The following is a 20566-nucleotide window of genomic DNA, read 5'->3' as shown; positions in this document are numbered from 1 at the left end:
CAGAGCAGCAAAGCAAAAGGCTCAAGCTAATGGAAGTGCTGTGGCTCAGAGCAGAACTGAGGGGGGCAGTTGTCCTCTGACTCACAGCCTTATAAAATGCACTGTTTGCTTGATGTTTGCAGAGCAATCGGATACGGGACATGATACTGCCAAGGGGGATGTCTTTGTGTGTGCGCGATGCAAGGAGTGTATCGATATCAGGCAACAACTCGGCGTTCTTGTGGGCCTATATGAGAGCTTGAAGGACAGGGTGGATGCCCTCGAAGAAACTAAATTGAGGGGCCCATCAGCTCTCAGCTGCCCACATCAACGCCAGAGCTTGCACTTGGGCATCGCGTGACACAGAGACAACCCCCAAGGCAGAATGCGCTGGTCCCGAAGGAACTAGTAGTTGTTGGTGACTCTATTGTCAGGGAAACGGGGAACATGCTTTGTAAAAAAGATAGGTGGAACAGGACCAGGGTATATCTGCCAGGGGCAAAGGTTGATAACGTTGTAGAGCGAATATCATCTTTTAAGGGCACAAAAGGTGATATAGTTGTACACGTTGGCACTAATAATATTAAGAGTAGGAGACCGGCAGAATTACTTAACAAGTACAGGTCACTGTTGAACAAAAGCCGAGAATTAGGGTTGAAGTTGAAAGTGTCTGCAATTCTGCCCAGACACGATAAGAGGGAGTATATGATGAGAGCCTTGTCGATCAATTCGGCCCTGGAAAGATTGTGCAAGGCTCAAGGGGTAGAATTTTTTTCAGCCTGGACTGTACTTGTTAACAGGAGAGATTGCTTCTACAGGGATGGGATACACTTAAATAGAAAGGGTGCAAGAATATTTGCTGATGCTATCGAGGCAGTGTTAGGTGGGTCGGAAAACTGCTTGCTTGGGGGGAGACAAAGACCAATAGATTGACAGTAGCCAGTGGCAAAGGTGAAAGAGATTCTTGCACTGCTTCTATGAGAATGAGCAGAAGCCTGAAAAACAAGATGCATGGTATTTCAGAGACTGCTGGGAGCCATTGCGGTACAAGTAAACACATGGTTTGTGTTAGGGTAGCTAAGAATAGAAACAGGTGCAGGTGTACTTGCGTGTACACCAATGCTAGGAGTTTAGTAAATAAATTTGATGAATTTCAGGTATTGCTCAAAACATCGAAGGCAGATATTGTTGGGATATCAGAGACGTGGTGTCACACAGATATAAGGGATGTAGAACTGCAATTTGGGGAGTACAACATCTACAGAAAGGATAGACAGGATAGGAAGCGGGGAGGGGTTATGCTATTAGTTAAGAAACACATAAAAACCAAGGAAGTGAAGCCAGTCGACATCGCTGGACAGTGCAGTGTTGGGTCAGTTTGGTGTGACATAAACATTGGGAGATCAAAATTGAGAGTAGGAGTGTGCTATAGGCCTAATGACTCTGATGAGTATAATAAGGAACTGTACAGGGAAATAGAGTGGGCCAGTAAATCAGAGAGTCTTGTAATGGGAGATTTTAATTTCCCAGATATTGACTGGAATTTGGGGGCTGGTTACTCACACACTAGCAGGGCTTTTGTGGATTTATTGGATGATTGTTTTCTACATCAGCATGTTCGGGAGGCAACTAGAGGGAGTAATACTCTTGATTTGATTATCAGCAGTGATTCTTCATGCATTAAGAATCTGCAGATAAATGAACCACTAGGTGGCAGTGATCACAGTGTGCTGAAGTGGGATTTACTCAAAGAGGTAACTACCATTGGGGTAAAGGGGAGGGTTATTGCTTTCGTAAAGGCGACTACAATGGACTGAGACAGTATTTAAATTCTATACAGTGGGACCAACTGATGATGTTACCAACAGCAAATTCAAAATGGGAAGCATTCAAAGAACTCATCTTGGAAGCTACTAGGCTTTACATACCAACTAAGAAATATTGTTCAAGGTTTAGGCCAAAATGGATGTCAGATGAACTAATGAGGCATATGGTAGAGAAGAAAAATGCATGGGATACATACAAATTAACACATGACACAGAAGCCTATGATAGATACAAGTTGATATGCAACCAAGTTACAAAGGAGGTTAGGCAGGCGAAGGCAGATTACGAGAAATCCTTGGCAAGGGATGCAAAGAAAAACAGCAAAGAGTTCTTTACTTATGTAAACTCTAGAAGGAAGGGGATGAATCAGATTGGTCCACTTGATATTGATGGGTCAACTGTTGATGATCCTGCTCAGGTAGCTAACAAACTAAATGAATATTTTGCATCGACATTCACACATGAGGAGTTATTCAGCAAGGGGAATGCCAGAGGTGTATTCAACTCTAGCAGTAAGCTACAGAATCTTGAAATAACTGGGAGTAAAGTGGAGGAGAAACTGTTGAAGATAAACACAAGAAAGGCACCCGGGGTGGATGGGATCTATCCAGTTATATTAAAGGAGGCAGCAAAGGAAATAAGCAAACCCTTAGCCATAATTATGAGAGCTTCCTTGGACTCAGGGGAGGTACCCATAGACTGGAAATGTGCAAATGTGACTCCAATTCACAAAGGAGGATCAAAGGCTGACACAAGTAATTATAGACCTGTGAGCTTAATTTCTGTTCCAGGAAAATTAATGGAGGCACTGGTTAAAGAAGCACTGCAGGATCATTTAGACAAGACTTCAGTTATAGCTCAGACACAGCATGGTTTTGTTAAGGGGAAGTCTTGCCTGACCAACTTGATTGGATACTATGATGCAGTCACAAAAGAACTGGATGCAGGGAATAACTTTGATATTATATACAGGTGACCCCCGCTTAACGCTGATCATTCGTTCCGGAAAAACAGAGCGCTAAGTGAATCCGCGCTAAGCGAGCGCCGCTTTCCCATAAGGTAACATATGTATTTGTGAGCTGCAGTCGGTGCCATAGGATATTTCCTAATCAATAATAAACGGTAATGAAAAGATGCACAAATGTCGGTCAAAATATTTAATATTCAAATATTTGCACATATAAAATATTCTGCATTACATACGTATAATTATGTGGTAACTACTTGCGTCTCAAAAGTAAACAAAATTCCAATTAAAATAATGAATTTAATTGATTTAATTTAATGGATGAATTTAATCATGAACAATGTGTGGATTTTGAGTTGAACTTTGGCCCTCTTCCAAATAAACTAAAAGGGGTATTAATTTTAAATGGCCCGCAGCGTTACCACCCAACAATAAAGTCAACCGATCCTTCGCCGCTTTGAAACTTGGCATGTTTTTTGTTCTTTCAATATGAAACTTCTTTTAGGCATTCGTTTCCACAAAAGTCATGCTTCATCTATGTTAAAAACTTGTTGAGAAGTATAACACATAATACCCCTCTTCAATAATTTTAACAAGTTCTTTTTTGAAAGTTTCGGCCCCTTAATCTACACTAGCGGTTTCTCCCGGGATTTTAAATCTATTCTACCAGTTTTAAATGGTTCCACATTTTTTTTTTTAGGCGAGTTTTCTTCAGATCATCGTATTGGCTAATCTCTTTTTCTCTCTCTCTCACTTTTTTTAATATTTAACTTAACTGAATTCTGCATTGGAATATTATCTTCAAAAAAATTAGTCTTTTCATTTCAATCCTAATAGCCGGTCTAGTCCTAGTTGCCTGCAGTGGAACAGCTATCTTTCCCGCTGCTAAAATTAATTCTTTATTTTTTTATAATTGTTCTTATAGTTAAATTTGCGAGTCCTAAATTATGGCACACATCCGCTTGTCGTTGACCGGAATCGATTCGCTTCAAAACGTCTAATTTAATTTTCAAATTCAGTCTTTTTCTTACATTTATAGTCTTCGTACTGCGCCCAGACGTTGTTGCATTTTCATTCCTGTCGGTCATTATTAGCTCTTCGAAAATATAACTGCGTTGGTTGAATTAATTATGATACAATGTTCAAGTAAACTGTCCGTTACGCACGATGTCTAATACTGTACTGAGTGATGACTAACTAGACTTCGGATAAATGCATATAACGCAAATATTACAAGCAATATATTTGATCATTTTTTAAAATGTTGATTTTGGAACTACGTAACAAGTGACTGTACTTAAATTAGCGTGAGAGAAAATTTCACTGAGTGTGGGAAAATTGCTCAAGTCGGCGTGGGAAACGTTTTAATGCTGTTTTGCTATTCATTTTCAAGCTATCGACTCCATCAAATGAAACGATTTCGTTAAATATGTCAAAAATGTAATCTGTAAAAGAGCGTTATAGTGATCTGTGACAGCGTTATAGTCAGATACGGGTTAGAATGTAAGAACAGCGTTATAGCGAATCAGCGTAAAGCGAACCGCGTTATAACGGGGGCCTGCTGTACTTGGATCTTAGAAAGGCTTTTGATACTGTTGCACATGGAAGACTGCTACACAAATTGGAGCAGTGTGACATTGGAGGCAAATTGCTGCTATGGATAAAGGGGTGGTTGAGGGGGAGAAGACAGAGAGTGGTAATCAATGGACACTGCTCATCGTGGACTGATGTTATTAGTGGAGTTCCTCAGGGCTCAGTGTTGGGTCCATTATTGTTTTCTGTATTTATAAATGATATTGATGATGGTATATCGGGCTTAATGTCCAAGTTTGCAGACGATACAAAGGTTGGCAGGGTTGTTAAGGACACTACTGACACTATGCTGCTGCAGCAGGATCTGGATAGGTTGAGCAGATGGGCTGAGAGGTGGCAAATGAAGTTTAACATTGACAAATGTAAAGTACTACACATGGGAAACAGCAACCCCAGAGCAACGTATCAACTCTGTGGTACTACACTGACAGTGGTAGAGAATGAAAGGGACTTGGGGGTGGTTGTGCAGGCAGATATGAAGTTCTCTGAGCAGTGCAGACGGGCTGCGAGAGTAGCTCATGGAGTATTGTCAATGATATACAGGAATTTTTCCAGCAGAGATAAGGAGGTGATTATTCCATTGTATAAGGCGATGGTCAGGCCACACCTAGAGTACTGTATACAGGTCTGGAGGCCTCATTTCAAGAAGGATGTAGAGCTGCTGGAACGAGTACAGAGGAGGGCAACAAGATTAGTGAATGGAACAAAGGGGTGCTCTTACGAAGAAAGGCTTAAGTTTTGCAAATTACAGTGTCTGGAGACTAGGCACCAGCGAGGTGATCTGATAGAGGTGTATAAAGCCTTGAATGGTTTAAGCATGCTCAATGCTGATGGGATTCTTCCTCTAGCTCAGAAAAATCACCTGAGAGGGCATAAATTCAAATTGAGGAAAGACAGATGTAGGATAGACGTGCGGAAATTTGCCTTTAGCCAGCGGGTGGGTGGTTGGTGGAACAGACTTCCATCTCTTGTGGTGGAGGTTGATAGCCTAAATAAGTTTAAGGCTCAGCTGGACAGGTATTTTGAACGAACAGAGGGGTGAAGTGGAAGTGGGTTTTTGTTTTTTTTTTTTTTTTTTTGGCTGATGCTGCATAAGCTTGTTTTCTTGCATCAAATGCTTCTACTAATGCTAATGCTAATTATGATTTTGAAGAAAATATATGAGAGTGCTACGTCCTTTATTAGACTAGACAAAGACAGTAGGAAATTTAAAATTGAGAAAGGATTTTAACAAGGAGACACAATATTCCCGAAGCTGTTTGTTTACTGCTGCCCTTGAAGAAACTTTCAGAAGATTAGACTGGGTGCAGAAAGGAGTCAATGTGAACGGAGAGTACCTAAACCACTTACGATTTGCAGATGACATTGTGGTAAGCCACGATCCCAAAGAATTAGAGGAAAATCTTAATCAGTTATGCATAGTTAGTAAGGATTTTGGACTAAAGATGAATATGGCTAAAACAAAAGTAATGATGAAAAATGTATGCCAGAGAAAGGGAAATAATGATTGAAGGAGCAGTAATTGAAAAGGTGTAGTCGTATACTTATCTGGGACACATTATTAGCTGTAATAATGATAAATGGCTGGAAGTCAAGAGAAGAATAAATTTTGGATGGATAGCATTCAGGAAATATAGTCACATACTGAAGAGCAATATCCCAATTTGTCTGAAACGTAAAATAATGAACCAATGTATACTCCCCACCATGACTTATGGAAGTGAAACTTGGGCACTCACCAAAAGAATGGAAGAGAAGCTGAGAAGTACACAGCGAAGAATGGAACGAATTATATTGGGAATCAGACTGTTAGATAAGAAGAGAAACACATGGATTAGGCAGCAAACTGAAGTAAAGGACATTCTTATCAAAACTGAAGAACTAAAATGGTCTTGGGCAGGACACATAGCTCGAAGACATGATGACAGATGGACTAAGAAAATAACAGAATGGTATCCAAGAGGAGCTAGAAGAAAACCTGGAAGACAAAGGCGGAAATGGATAGATGAAATTCATGAGTTTGTGGGTAGTAAATGGATGGCCAGTGCTCAAAACAGAAGGAACTGCAAAGTTGCTGGAGAGGCCTTCATCTTGCAGTGGATTGAAAATGGCTGATGATGATGATGACGACATCAAACGGCTGCCAATATTTTCTGACTGTAATGTTGGACATGTCCAAAGCTTTCACCATTTCTGCAAATATTTGCCATAGGTAATAAGCTTTAAAGGTGGCTATTGCCCCCTGGTCCGTGGGTTTCAAAACTGATGTTGTATTAGGAGGCATGTAGACAACATTAACTTTTAGAGGCGTTCTGATGTCACCCAGATTTGTAGGATGTCCAGGGGCATTGTCCAAAAGAAGAATAGCCATCGTTAGTAAATTTTTGTCATTGCAGAATTTGAGAACAGTAGGGTCAAAATAGTTGGTGTACCAATCCAAGAAGACGTCCTGTATCACCCAAGCCGCCTTCTTTGACTTCCAGTACACAGGCAACATGGCTTTAAGCCTTTCATAACACATGGTGTTTCTGAATGGTACACCAACATTGGCTTCAATTTTAATTTGCCTGACATATTTGCTCTCAACAAAGGTGTCAGCCTGTCTTTTGATGCTTTAAATCCAGGAGCCGAATTTTCTTCATGGGCAGTGAAGGTTCTTGAGGGAAACCTTTTCCAATAAAGGCTCGTTTCATCAACAATGAAGATGAGATCTCAAGGATAATCACCCTCCTGTACTATTGGCCTGAAAATCTGCATTTGCTGCCTCGCCAGTAATTTTCACACTTCTGCATTCGGTTCTATCTTTAAATCTCACGAACCAGTCCTTGCTAGCCAAACATATTTCATTGCACTGACCTCTTCTTTAAGTCTTCAAAAATTGACTTAGCCTTTTTAGTTAATACAGCTTGGGTCAAGGGAATGTTTTTTTTTTTTTTTTTTTTTGGTTCAAATCATCGACCCAAAATGCCAGCAATTGCTCCATTTTTTCCAAAAGATTATTATGCTGTAACTGACTTGTGTAGCACTTACTCTGGTAGCACTTGCATCGATTGTTTTATTTTATCAGCATTCTTCATAATTGTGCTAATAGTTGATGGAGGCATATTCATAGTCCCACACACATTGAGGCGGCTTTCACCAGCTTCCATCCTCCGAGTAACCTCCATCTTATTTTCCAATGTGATAGATCAACGTGCCTTTTTCACACTTTCATTGAACTTCTTTTACCAGACATGGCGTTTCTTTATTCTATTAAATTAAAAACTTTATAACACGATTGGCAAAAACTGCACATGGTTATCAATATTATAAATAAATTAAATAATAATTAGTAATAGTGATAGCCGTGTGCAGTAACATGCCGTAAATAACAACCAACTGAATGCTTCACCGCATGGACCTTTACCACCACCTTCAACGAGTGGCTATGTTCGGATGCGCTAATTGCTGAATAGCTCAGATTGTTCTTGCTCACGTGAACAGTGCCGGTCCCAGGCTATTTGGCACCCTATGCAAGGCTAACTATTCTGAAGAAAAAATGAAAAGCACAAAACTTGAAACTGCTAAATTTAATTTTAAATTGCAAGAATAAATAATATAACAACCTTTGATTATCTTTCTTAAATACAAATGAAAATGTTTTAGTACACAAGTTGTTTTGAATAATCTTGTGAGAATTGTGATGTTAAAATTTAAGTCTCTTAAAGTTTCAATTTCAGGCACATCAAAATCTCACTTTGGGTGCCTTTTCCTTTGAAATTTTGTCACCAACTCCTTCAGGTCAAGTGCTGAAGCTTGGGCATGGTCAATTGATATTACCTTATTCATTAGTGCCTTATTATTTTAAATAAAATGTGCAATTTATCGAAAATACAGAACATATATAGAAGCTTTCGGCTACTGTATGTAGCCTTTTTCAAATAATTGGGCACTGGCAAGCGGTTGTCAAGCTCATGGCAGCCGCCTACGACAGCAATTGCCCATCTCAACCATGTCCCTTCCTGCTTCTCCCTCTCCCCCCTTCTCCTCTCCTGACCTCTCTCTTTCTCGCCCATGTCACCGTTCTCAACTACCCGTAAACCACTCTGATCTCCTCTGTGACCTCGCATGCTTAGTACTCAAAGGTCAGCTACAGCATATAAAAACATCCACTTGGCAGTGCTCAATTAGTTGAAAATGCTAGATATAGTATTTTCTAAATGTAATGTATGTTATCTCTTAAATATCTCTGCATTGTGTCAGTTTTTGATGTGTTACTGTGTTTACTCTCTCACTTACTGATTAAATTCTTTTCACTTGGTCGGTGCAAGCAAGAAATCACTATACAATGTAAATTAATAAGGTTAATAAATTTAATTGACAATACTATACTTGATTGACTATACAATACTATACTAAGGTAATGCAGATACATATTCCACTATATAGTTTTATGTTATACCTTAATATTGTTTTAATTAGCAGGTTAAAAATGGCTATCCTGCAAAAAGTTATTGCACATTCATATTGAATGTGAAAGTAAAATATGCAAATATTTTAGATTACAAAGGTAATTATTGGCTATTTCAAATGTATAATCCATATGATGAGTGCATAAAAAGAGCTAATAGTTTCAGATGGGAGACTGGTATTTCAGGGTTAAAATTTTCAGAGGCCAGGTTAAAAATTCACATGGGGAAAATAAAATGCATTAAGAGGAGTTCATGCATACATCACTTTCTATAGATTATAAATATTATGTGCAGTTATTAGGTTTTGCATCGTGTTCACTGAGAAGACATCTTCGTATAGGAAAGCATTTGGAACTGCCGCAATATACATTATTAAGTAGTGTAAATCCTTAGATTACTACTTTCTGGCAGTTTTGGCTTCATTGGGGTGAGGATGTTTTTTTTAAAAAAACATCTCCCCAAAAATCCTTGTAAACAAAATAATTGGGTCCTTTCTATTCCCTGATCATTTGACTTGTATTTGTATTAGCAATGGCCACATGGTGCAAGGAAGCCTATGGCTTAAGCTGCACCAGCCAAAAAAAAAAAAATAATAATAATAAAAAAAATAAAATAACAAAAATAAATACAATAAAATAATAATAAATAATAACAACAATAAAGAAAATTAAGAGAAAAGGAAATAGACAACCTACATGTTTCCCTCCTATTCAGCTGGCCTTTGAATTTCCCCAAACTCTCAGCCCCTACTACCTGTGTAGGTGACTTATTCCAGCAATTTATAACTCGATGGCTAAAATAAAACTTCCTACAGTCTTAAGATCTCCCCCCATAACTTGAAATTATGGCCCCTTGTTCTAGAATGATTTATAACCATGAAAATTTCATCTTCATTCATTTTGCTTATGCCTCTCAGAGCCTTAAAAACCACAATCAAGTCTAAGGTGCCTAGTTTCCAAGGTCTGCAACTCACATATTTGAAGTCTTTCCTCATATGGATGCCCTTTTGCTGTTTTCACCAGGTGTTTCACCAGTTACCTGTCTTTGGACCCTTTCAAGAAGCACAATGCCTTTTTTTTTTTTTTAGGTCCAGTCTCTATATTTGAACACAGTATTCCAAGTGTGGTCTAACAATAGCCTTATATAATGGGATTACGATGTTCTTATCTCTGCTCGCAACTGTTGAATAAATCACCGATAGGACACCATGGGCCTTCTTTGCAACCAGTCTGCAGTGCTTGGAGAACTTCGTGTCTAGTCCTTTTCCTCCATAACGGCTTTAGTTCAGCTCCGCCAAGTGTATAAGTTATTTTGGGGTTACTGTTCCCTGGGTGCAATACCTTACACTTTGCTGGATTAAAGCATAACTGCCACTTTTCTGACCATTCCTAAAGTCTATCTAGGTCACTCTGAAGAAGCTCTGCTTGGCGGTGATCATTAACTACTCTACCAATCTTTATATCATCTGCAAATTTAGACATCACACCCTCTATCCCTTCATCTATGTCATTTATGAAAATCAAAAACAGTGGTCCTAATACTGATCCTTGGGGAACCCCACTTCTTATGTCAACCCAATCTTAGGAATAACAATTTATCACAACTCTCTGCCTCCTGCTCTGAAGCCACCCTGCTATCCATCTAAAGATTTTCCCTGTGATTCCAACCTGTTTCAGCTTATAAAGAAACCGCTTATCTGGGACTGAGTCAAATGCTTTGCTGAAATCCAGATAACGTTGCAATTATTCCCTAAGTCCAGCTCTTGAGTGACTCTGTCAAAAGAGCTAACCAGATAGTTAACACATGATTTTCCCTTTACAGAACCATGCTGAGTATCCTTTAGAATTCAATTTCTATCTGAATGATCCTGAATTGCACCCAAGCTGAAGCAGTGTTCCAGGGAATCATTGTGACAGTAAAATAAAAAGTCACTTTTTTTTTTTTTTTATTTGTCATGGAGGGGACTGTTTAAATAGTGGACTATTTAACTGCCACTGATGGCAGTCCGAAATTTTCATTCTGCATCACAAGACATAATGTTTCATGTTAATCAAACCAAATATTGTGGAAGTGAATATCTTAATGGAGGGAGTCTGTTTACAGTAATTAATGCATTTTAAATATTAACTTGTTTTATATAGATATGCTTTAGTGCATGTGTACATACACACAGATACACATTTACTTTTCTTTCTTTCTTTCTCCCCCCCCTCCTTTTTTTTTTCAATTTTAGACATATTTAATATTTGGATACTACTGGACTGGTACAAATGACTATGACATTAAATGGAGTATGCCTCATTGTGTCTTAACCCTAAGGTTGATTGGTAAGTTATATTTTGTTCAGATTTAGTAAATATATTCTAAAAGAATCAAAAATAAAACTTACATGAAATTTTTTTTTCCCATGTCAAATCACTTTAATTCATGATATGCTAAAGATGGGTATCATAATACAGATGTGAGTATGAAGAACAAATAGCACTTCACTGCATTGATTATGGTTTTACTTAAACCACAGAATGACCTTTCTTTAGTGGCTCTCTTCAGTCAATATTAGTTGATATTTACTGTTTTACAATTTCCATTTTAAAAAAAAATATTTATACAAAAACATTCAGAAATATACGTAGAACTTAACTATGGTAATAGTCAAATAAAGGGGGTGCCATTGTATACATTGACCGGACTATTTCTATGAGCTGTGTAGCTCATAGTCAGTTTTCAATAACCAGGAATGTTATGTAGAGACCAGTGACTCAGTTTATCAAGTAGTTGAGGAGGGTGGAGGAAGGAATCTGTTAGCCAGGACCTTTGTAAAAAAATTATGATTTCTAGCTCTTAATGTATGAGGTGTGATTAGTAAGTTAGGGAGCTGAACCAGTATTTCAGAAATGATGAAGCTTGCCACTATTTTGATTGATCTATTTTGACAAGTCTTCTCCTGTATATGCTGATTCCAATACTTCTGCAACACCTGGAAGCAATCCTAATTGCTTTGGATTGATATTGCAGATCTATGACCTTTCAAGGGTGGGGAGAGCCTTAAGCTTGGGAAATGAAACTAATCATAGAGATCCAAATCTGGTTGGTAAGTATGACAGATGAGATACCACAGTGATGGAATGCTTTACAAGAAATGCTTAAATGGACAGTGCTGAGTATGGAGGAGTGTTGTCATGACGCAAGTGGCAATTCCCTTTATCTCACTTTTCTGGTAATTTTCTCCTAACAGATTTGAACAATTACCACAAACCGTTTTGTATCATTTCTGATTTACTGTTTAGCCATCTGAGGCAACTTTACAATGGACAGTGCTCTGTGAGTTAAAACATCAGATAAGCATGATCTTCACATTTGATCAGGATTGTTGTCTTGCTTTATTGAGATTTGGAGAGTTGTCCATTAAAAGGACCAGGCCTTTCAATGGACAACTCTCCATGGCTACAGTCCAGAAAGTTTTCTGGACTGTAGCCATACACTTTGATTTGTCTCCAGTGATAGTAGAAGAAACAAAGTGTAGGTGAGGAGCAGCACTTTGAAGAGCCAGACATGCACAAATTCAGTGTTCAGTCTCCAGTGAGTATGCAAAGAATAGACATATAACATTACCAAATCTTTAGTGTCCCATTAAAAATACTAATTTCACTAACAGCTTCTCTCCCTGCTGATCGTTTTAATTGAAGTGTGTGTGCTACAACTGATATAGTTGTGGTCACAATCACTCTTCCTTTCATTGTGGGAGACAGCTCTTAGGCTATTCAGATTGCCTAGTCATGCTGGACATGCATTTGAAAGACTGCTTGTGCAAGTTGTCTTCATCTTCATAACAAAAATAAACAAATTAAATGGCAATGTGAACAAATTTTCTGAGTGCACATGTAAAATAAGCATAGTAGTAGTTATGCTCATTTGATATAGTCTGTTTTTTTTTTTTTTTTTCTTAATGATCAGAAAATGAATACAGAATTTAAAGAAATAGTTTTAGATAGTAATCTCAGTGATAATGGTTACAAATGTAACCGTTTTCTATAATAGATATCTGAAATAATGCCTGTGTGTGGGGCTATTAAAATTTTTTGGAAAGGAAAAGGAAGAATAAGGGTAAACTCATGGACAAGGGCCACCAATAGACAGAAAGCACCCAACAACCATAATTCTGTTATGTACAGATAAAAGTTGTTGAGGGGAAAAGGAAAATGGGGGAAGCAAAAGTGGAAAAATGAGAGGAGGTAGTGTAGTTACAAATTGAGGAAGTAAAAAGAATAATAATAAAATATGGGAAATAATACATTTTAAACACAAGATTGAAATATATATATACAGTTGAAGCTCTATATAATGACCCCACAGGGGAATGTGAAAAATGGTTGTTATATTAGAAGGATGTTATATTGATTGTTCATAAATCAGCAATAAAACAAGTAAAAGCTTGAACGTTTAATGTAGTTCTACTTAAACAGGAAGATTATGCATTGATTGTAGAGTGCAGTAAGGTTACAATTAAATTGTAAATTTAACTACATATTTAATTACATACTTGTCAAGACCTAACCCCATAATAGGGCTTACGGAGACACGGTGCCATCCGAAAATTGGCGATGATGAGTTTCATTATACGGCTTGTATAATGTATTTAGGAAGGATAGGGTAGATAGAAGGGGAGGTGGGGTAATGCTTCTTATCAGAAGCAGCCTGAGTGCGATGATAGCTATCCCGGATTCAGATGTTTCACCTGCTAGTATAGAACTGTATGGTGTGAGATAGTTTGAAACAAAGGTATAATGCGAGTAGGAGTATTCTACAGACCAGATGATTGTGAAGATTATGACAAAAGCCTCTACATGCAAATGGAATGGGCAAGTAAACGTCAATATCTTATTATGGCTGATTTCAATTTGCCTCTAATTGATTGGAGTAAATGGGAAGGAAACTCGACATGGGGAACAAAATTTTTAAATCAACTAGATGACTGTTATTTGTATCAACATGTCAGGGAAAGTACTAGAGAAAAGAATATCCTAGACCTCATCATCACCCATGAATCAGATGACATAACAGGGCTGACAGTAGAGTACCAGTAGCAGGAAGTGATCATAGAGTGATGATGAGAGAGGTAGAAGCAGTAAAAGGCAAAGGAATGGGTTTTAATTTCAGAAAAGGAAATTACGATACCTTAAGGTACTACATGGCCTCTATTAACTGTGGTATGCTTTTAAAACATTAATCACAGATGCCTTGAATGCGTATTTACCATTAAAAAAATAATCCACGAGGAGGGTTCCAAGTTGGATGAATAGTGAAGTTGCCACATTACTTAAGCAGAAAAAGGTAGCATGGAAAGGTTACAGAGCAATAAAAAGTACTGAAGCCTATAACAGCTACAAGATGATCTGTAATAAAAGGTTCAACAGGCAAAGGCAGTTTATGAGAAATTGCTAGCAAACAGAGCAAAGAGGGGGGGGATAAGGAATTCTTCACATATATAAATGCCAAGAAGAGCAGGACAAACAGATCGGACCTTTACGTAAGAGAAAGGGGATAGTATTAAATACACCAGCTGCTGTTGCAGATGAACTCAACAGTTATTTTGCATTGATATTTACAAATGAAAAACCTTTTGTGGCAATGGGAAATTGTGGGAGCAAAGTTGAAAAATATGTAATTAATGATATTGAAATTTCGCAAGATTATTTACTGAAAAAAACTTTCGAGCCTACAGGCCAGTAAGGCTCCTGGAGTTGATGGAATATACCTATAATCTTAAGGGAGGTGGCAACTGAGTGCATTGAACCATTGAGGCTAATTATGTGAGCATCACTGGACTCTGGGGAGATTCCCTTGGATTGGAAAAGTGCCAATGTATCTTCCATACATAAGGGTGGCTCTAAGAGTGAAGTGGGAAATTATCGACCCGTCAGTCTGACTTCAGTGGTAGGGAAAATCATGGAGGCAATGATCAAGTGTGGAATTCAGGATCATTTGGATCGAATTGAAATTCTCAAGGATACTCAGCATGGTTTTGTAAAGGGAAAATCATGTTTAACAAATCTGGTTTGCTATTTTGAAAGGGTCACTCACGAGCTGGATTTAGGGAATAATTTCGACATTGTTTATTTAGATTTCAGCAAAGCTTTTGACTCAGTCCCACATGAGCGTTGCTTTATAAGCAGGAACAGGTTGGAATCACTGGGAAAATCCTTAGATGGATAGCAGGATGGCTTCAGGGCAGGAGGCAGAGGGTTGTAATAAATGGCTATTCTTCAGATTGGGTTGATGTAAGAAGTGGGGTTCCCCAAGGATCAGTATTAGGACCACTGTTGTTTTTAAAACGACATTGATGAAGGGATAGAGAGCGTGATGTCTAAATTTGCAGATGTTAAAATTGGTAGAGTAGTTAATGAACACTGTCAAGCTGAGCTTCTTCAGAGAGACCTAGATAGACTTCAGGAATGGTCAGAAAAATGGCAGCTAATCTTTAATCCAACAAAGTGTAAGGTATTACACCTAGGAAACAGTAATCCCAAAATAAGTTATTTACTTGGTGGAGTTCAACTAAACCCAGTACTGGAGGAAAGGGACTTGGGTGTTACAATACGGTCAGACAAGAAACTCTCTGAGCATTGTAAACAGGTTGCAAGGAAGGCCCATGGTGTCCTATCGATGATCTATCAAACTTTTGCAAGTAGAGATAGGGATTATCACGTCCCTTTTTTCTTTTTCTTTTTTTTGGTAATTGTTGGTGCATCAGCTTCTGTGGCCATAATGCACCTCCCAAAGTTTTGCAGTACTTTGATCCAAGCCCAAGGTGGGATTCGAACCCGCGACCTTTGGGTTGCTAGGCAGGCACTTTACCCACCCGGCTAGCCCAGTCGGCTTATCATATCCCTATCTCTACTTTTGCAAGTAGAGATAGGGACATGATAATTCCATTATATAAGGCTTTTGTTAGACCACACTTGGAATACTGTGTTCAGGTATGGAGACCGCACCTAAAGAAAGACATCGAGCTTCTTGAAAGGGTGCAAAGACGGGTAATTCGCTTAGTGAGATCGGCAAAAGGCGTCCTTATGAAGAAAGACTTCGAATATGTGGGTTGCAGAGTTTGAATCACCTTAGAGGAAATTTGATTGAGGAGATTTGATTGAGGTGTTTAAGGCTCTGAGAGGCATCAGTAAATTGAATGAGGATGAAATTTTCAAGATTATAAATGATGCTAGAACTAGGGGACATAAATTCAAGTTATGGGGGGAAATGTTTAGATTGGACTGCAGGAAGTTTTATTTTAGCCAGCGAGTTATAAATTACTGGAATAAGTTGCCTACATGGGTGGTAGAGGCTGACAGTTTGGGGAAATTCAAAGGTCGTCTGGATAGTACCTTCAGCTGAGGGAAGTGCATAGGATGATAGGTTTAATTTTCTTTTCTTTTATTAATTATTATTATTATTATTTTTTTTTTTTTATATCATTGATTTATTTGGGTTTCGTTTTTTTTTTTTTTTTTTTTTTTTTTGGCTGTTGCAGCGTAAGCCATAGGCTTTCTTTTACAATGCGGCCATTACTAATACTAATACTAAGTGAATTGTTTCATACTTTATTAAAACAATCTGTGAAAATGCTGTTTCAATGATAAAGCATGTTTTAAAAGAGAATTATGAAGGTTCCCGATAGCAGTTTTCACTTTTGCAGTTAGGCTGCACTTGAAAAAAACAATGTTGAAGTTCTAATCCTTGATGAGCATGTTTCACTGAAACTTCTTGTTCAACCACAATAGGTTCCTCATCTTCATCACTTCAAATTTCAGAAGATTCTATTACATCTGCAGGTTCCTATTCATTCATGCATATCTTGAAACATTCCTCATCCACTTCTGTGTAATCTTTGAAGTTTTAAGTTTTCCTGTAAGTTTAGTTGGTGATGCACGTGTTCAATTCAATTAATGGAAGAAGAATTGTGCGAAACTTCATACATTGCATCATTCAAGGCGGTAAATCCAGCATGTTTGAAGCAGTTAGCCATCACTTTTTCATAAACTTCATCCTATGCTAAAAGACATTGCCTGCAGGATGTTGATTTCACATTGAATTTCTTAAAACACTGGATTACACCTTGATCAATTGGCTGAAGAACTGATGTCATATTTGATGGTAGGTATTCGAAAGTAATTGCACGTAGGTCATTTACTTGACAATGAGGGGTGCAATTATCCACAAGCAGCAACAAAATTTTTTTCTATTCTTCTCTCTTATTTTGTGATCTAAATCTCTGATCCATTCTTTTTAGATTTGTGATGTGTTCCTTGTCTTTTGATTTGCTTAATACATAGTCGGTAATGTCTTCGAACCTTTAAAGTATCGAGGCTTCTGGGGTTTCCCAATGGTTAAAAGAGGAGGTTTCTTTGTGCCAGGCATGTTTGCTGCTAGGAGAATGGTAATCCATTTGGCTTTGCTCGCATTTGAATGCAAGTGTTTTATCCTGTAGCAATTAAAAAAAAAGAGTCCAGTTTCATCAACGTTGAAGATGTCATTGTAGTCGTATGCCAGTAGAACAATTTTTAAACAATTTTCCTTCTATTCTTTTGTAGTGTCAATGTCCATGGCTGCACTTTCGGCACACACTTTTTTTTTTTTTTTTTGAAAGATAGGCCATAATGAGTCTTAAATTTCTGGAACCATCCATCTCATATCTTAAATTCTTCAATATCCATTTGATTTGCATATGATTCAGCGTTTAGCTTTTAAAAGTTTATCTACTACGCAGCAGTTCTTAACCAATGGTTCGTGAACTTCTGGTGCCTCCATAGCCAGGTGGGAAGGAGCAGCAGCAGCAGCAGCAGTGCGTAGCACAAGCTTCTTGATTAGACCGGGGTTCGAGCCCGTCACCACCAAATACGGAGGATGTGGAAAGGTCAGGGAATGACCACCGCATATTCCCGGAGCAATATGGCCTTAGTTGCTAATGCTCCTAAAAAAAAAAAAACCGAAAAAAAAAAAAAAATAATAATAATAATAATAAATAAATAAAATCAAAAAATCGTGAACTCCTCAAGGTTTGCAAAAGTGTTCCAGGGGGTTCGCATTAAAAATTCTGTTTATATTTAGTTGTGTTTTGGGTCATGCTCCCTTACATAGCAAACATGCAGAACACAAAATGTTAGTGGGGGGGGGCGATTAGGTGTGAAAGCGCTGATATGTATTACGCCGGCTGTGACAAAAGGGTTATAAAAATGTAACCCTTAATAATAAACAAATAATAGAATAAAGTAAAATAAAATTAAATATAAACTAAGAATTGCCAATGAAAGAAACCATATCTCCTACAATTTCTTATAATTAGTTTACTATCTTTCAGTATAACGTGTTAAATAAATGTTTTTCATACTAATTTTTTTTTCATTCTCAAAGACCATTGTTATGTACGGTACCCAATAATAATTTTATATTATTACGCAATATTGCTTGCAAAAACGTAGTACTGAAATATTTTATAATAAAAATTCAGAACTATGATATGATTTCAGAGAATATAGGCTTAGTGGTTCGCGATAAAAATACTATATTGAAAGGAGTTGGCGAATCAAAAAATTGGGAACTGCTGATCTACGGGAATGTTTTTTTCATGTATCATCATTAGCCATTCCAAAGGTACATTTTCAAATTCTGGATACTTCCCGCTTCCTGCTCAAATCGTATTCCACTATTCCTGAATAGTGAACGAGTACTCTTTGGAATGCTGAATTATTTGGCATTATTTGGCAAGTTTGCAGATGATACAAAGGTTGGCAGGGTTGTTAATGACAGTAATGGCAGTGTGCTACTGCAACACAATTTAGATAATTTGGGCAGATGGGCTAAGAAGTGGCAACTGAAGTTTAACTTTGACAAATGCAAAGTACTGCATATGGGTAGAAATAACCCCAGAGAAACGTACCAGCTGTGTAGTACTACACTTAAGGTGGTAGAAAATGAAAAAGACCTGGGAGTAATTGTGCAGGCAGATATGAAGTTTTCTGAGCAATGCAGACAGGCTGCCAGGGCAGGTCATGGGGTTTTATTAATGATATACAAGAATTTTGCAAGCAGGGATAAGGAGGTGATTATCACCTCCATCATCATTTTAGGAAGGATGCAGAGTTGCTTGAACAAGTACAGAGATGGGCAACAGGACTGGTGAAGGGAACAAAGGGGTGTTCTTATGAATTAAGGCTTCATTTCTACAAATTGCAGCTTCTGGAGACTTGGCACCTCCGCGGTGATCTGATTGAGGTATATAAGGCCTTGAATGGGTTGAGCACGCTGAATTCTGATGGGATTCTTCCACTTGTTCAGATTACGAACCTAAGGGGGCATAAATTCAAATTAAGAAAAGACAGATGTAGAATAGATGTGCGGAAATTTGCCTTTAGCCAGCGGGTGGTTAATTGCTGGAACAAACTTCCATCTGACGTTGTGGAAGTTGATAGGTTGAGTAAATTTAAGGAGGAACTGGACAGGCATTTGGAGGCAATGGTGTGATTTTTTTTTTTTTTTTTTTTTGGGCTGATGCTGCATAAGCTCATACACATGCTTTCTTGCATCACATGCCACTACTACTATCCACTTTCTCGGAGCCATACCAATAAACATACAGTATGAAAATTAACTTCTAGCCAATGTTCATTTAGCATTACCATTAGTAGAGGCACACGATTCAAGAAAGCAAGCTTATACAGCATCAGCCAAAAAAAAAAAAAAAAAATCCCTTCCCATTTTACTTATCCATTCGTTCCAAATGTTTGTCTAGTTCTGCCTTAAATTTATTTAAGCTATCAACTTTCACAACAATGGATGCAAGTTTGTGTTCCAGCAATCAACTACCCACTGGCTAAAGGGAAACTCCTGCACATATAATCTACAACTGTCTTTCCTCAGTTTGAATCTATGGCCCACAGCTTTGTAATCTGAGTAAGAGGAAGGTTTGAGCCTGCTCAATCCATTCAATACCTTATACACCTGAATCAGATTGCCTCGCAGGTGCCTAGCCTAGTCTCCAGAAGCTGCAATTTGCAGAAGCGTTTCTTCATAAGAGTACCGCTTTGTTCCTTTCACCAGCCTTGATGCTCTTCTCTGTACTTGTTCTAGCAACTCTACATCTTTCCTAAAATGAGGCTTCCAGACCTATGCAGTACTCAAGGTGTGGCCTAACCTTGCCTTATATAATGGGATAATCACCTCCTTATCCCTGCTTGCAAAATTTCTGTATATCATTGACAAGACCCCATGACCCAGGATCTGACAGCCTGTCTGCACTGTTCAGAAAACTTCATATGACTGCACAATTACCCCCCAGGTTTCTTTCATTCTCCACTACCCTGAGTGTAACACCACCCAGTTGGTACATTTCTCTGGGGTTACTGCTACCCATATGCAGTACTTTGCATTTGTCAATGTTAAATTTCAGTTGCCACTTCTCAGCCCATCTACTTAACTTTTCCAGATCCTGTTGTAGCAGCATACTGTCATTAGTTATTAATAACCCTGCCAACCTTTGTATCATCAGAAAAGTTTGACATTAACTCTGATATAACTTCATCAATATCATTGATAAATATACAAAATAATGGGCCCAACACCAAACCTTGAGGGACACCACTAATAACATTAGTCCATGTAGAGCAGTATTCATTGATTACCATTCTCTGTCTTTTCCCACTCAACCATCTTTTTATCCCTTGTAGCAACTTGCCCTTAATGCCATACTGCTCAAATT

The 20566-nt window shown here is 38.1% G+C and overlaps 1 protein-coding gene across 2 annotated transcripts in view; it reads left to right on the top strand.

Annotated features, from left to right (window-relative positions):
* Nucleotides 1-20566, top strand: part of nes (lysophosphatidylcholine acyltransferase 3 protein nessy) — a 546012-nt gene that overhangs the window by 213077 nt on the left and 312369 nt on the right. For both annotated transcript variants that reach the window (XM_090382308.1, XM_090382309.1), the window contains exon 4: nucleotides 11051-11144. In XM_090382308.1, the coding sequence (XP_090238434.1) occupies nucleotides 11051-11144 (94 nt within the window). The remainder of the gene's footprint in view (nucleotides 1-11050; nucleotides 11145-20566) is intronic.

The sequence above is a fragment of the Mastigoproctus giganteus genome, chromosome 10 (genome assembly GCF_048544385.1).
Source record: "Mastigoproctus giganteus isolate SK-2022 chromosome 10, ASM4854438v1, whole genome shotgun sequence".
Lineage (NCBI taxonomy): Eukaryota > Metazoa > Arthropoda > Arachnida > Uropygi > Thelyphonidae > Mastigoproctus > Mastigoproctus giganteus.
This window is presented reverse-complemented; position numbering and strand designations above follow the sequence as displayed.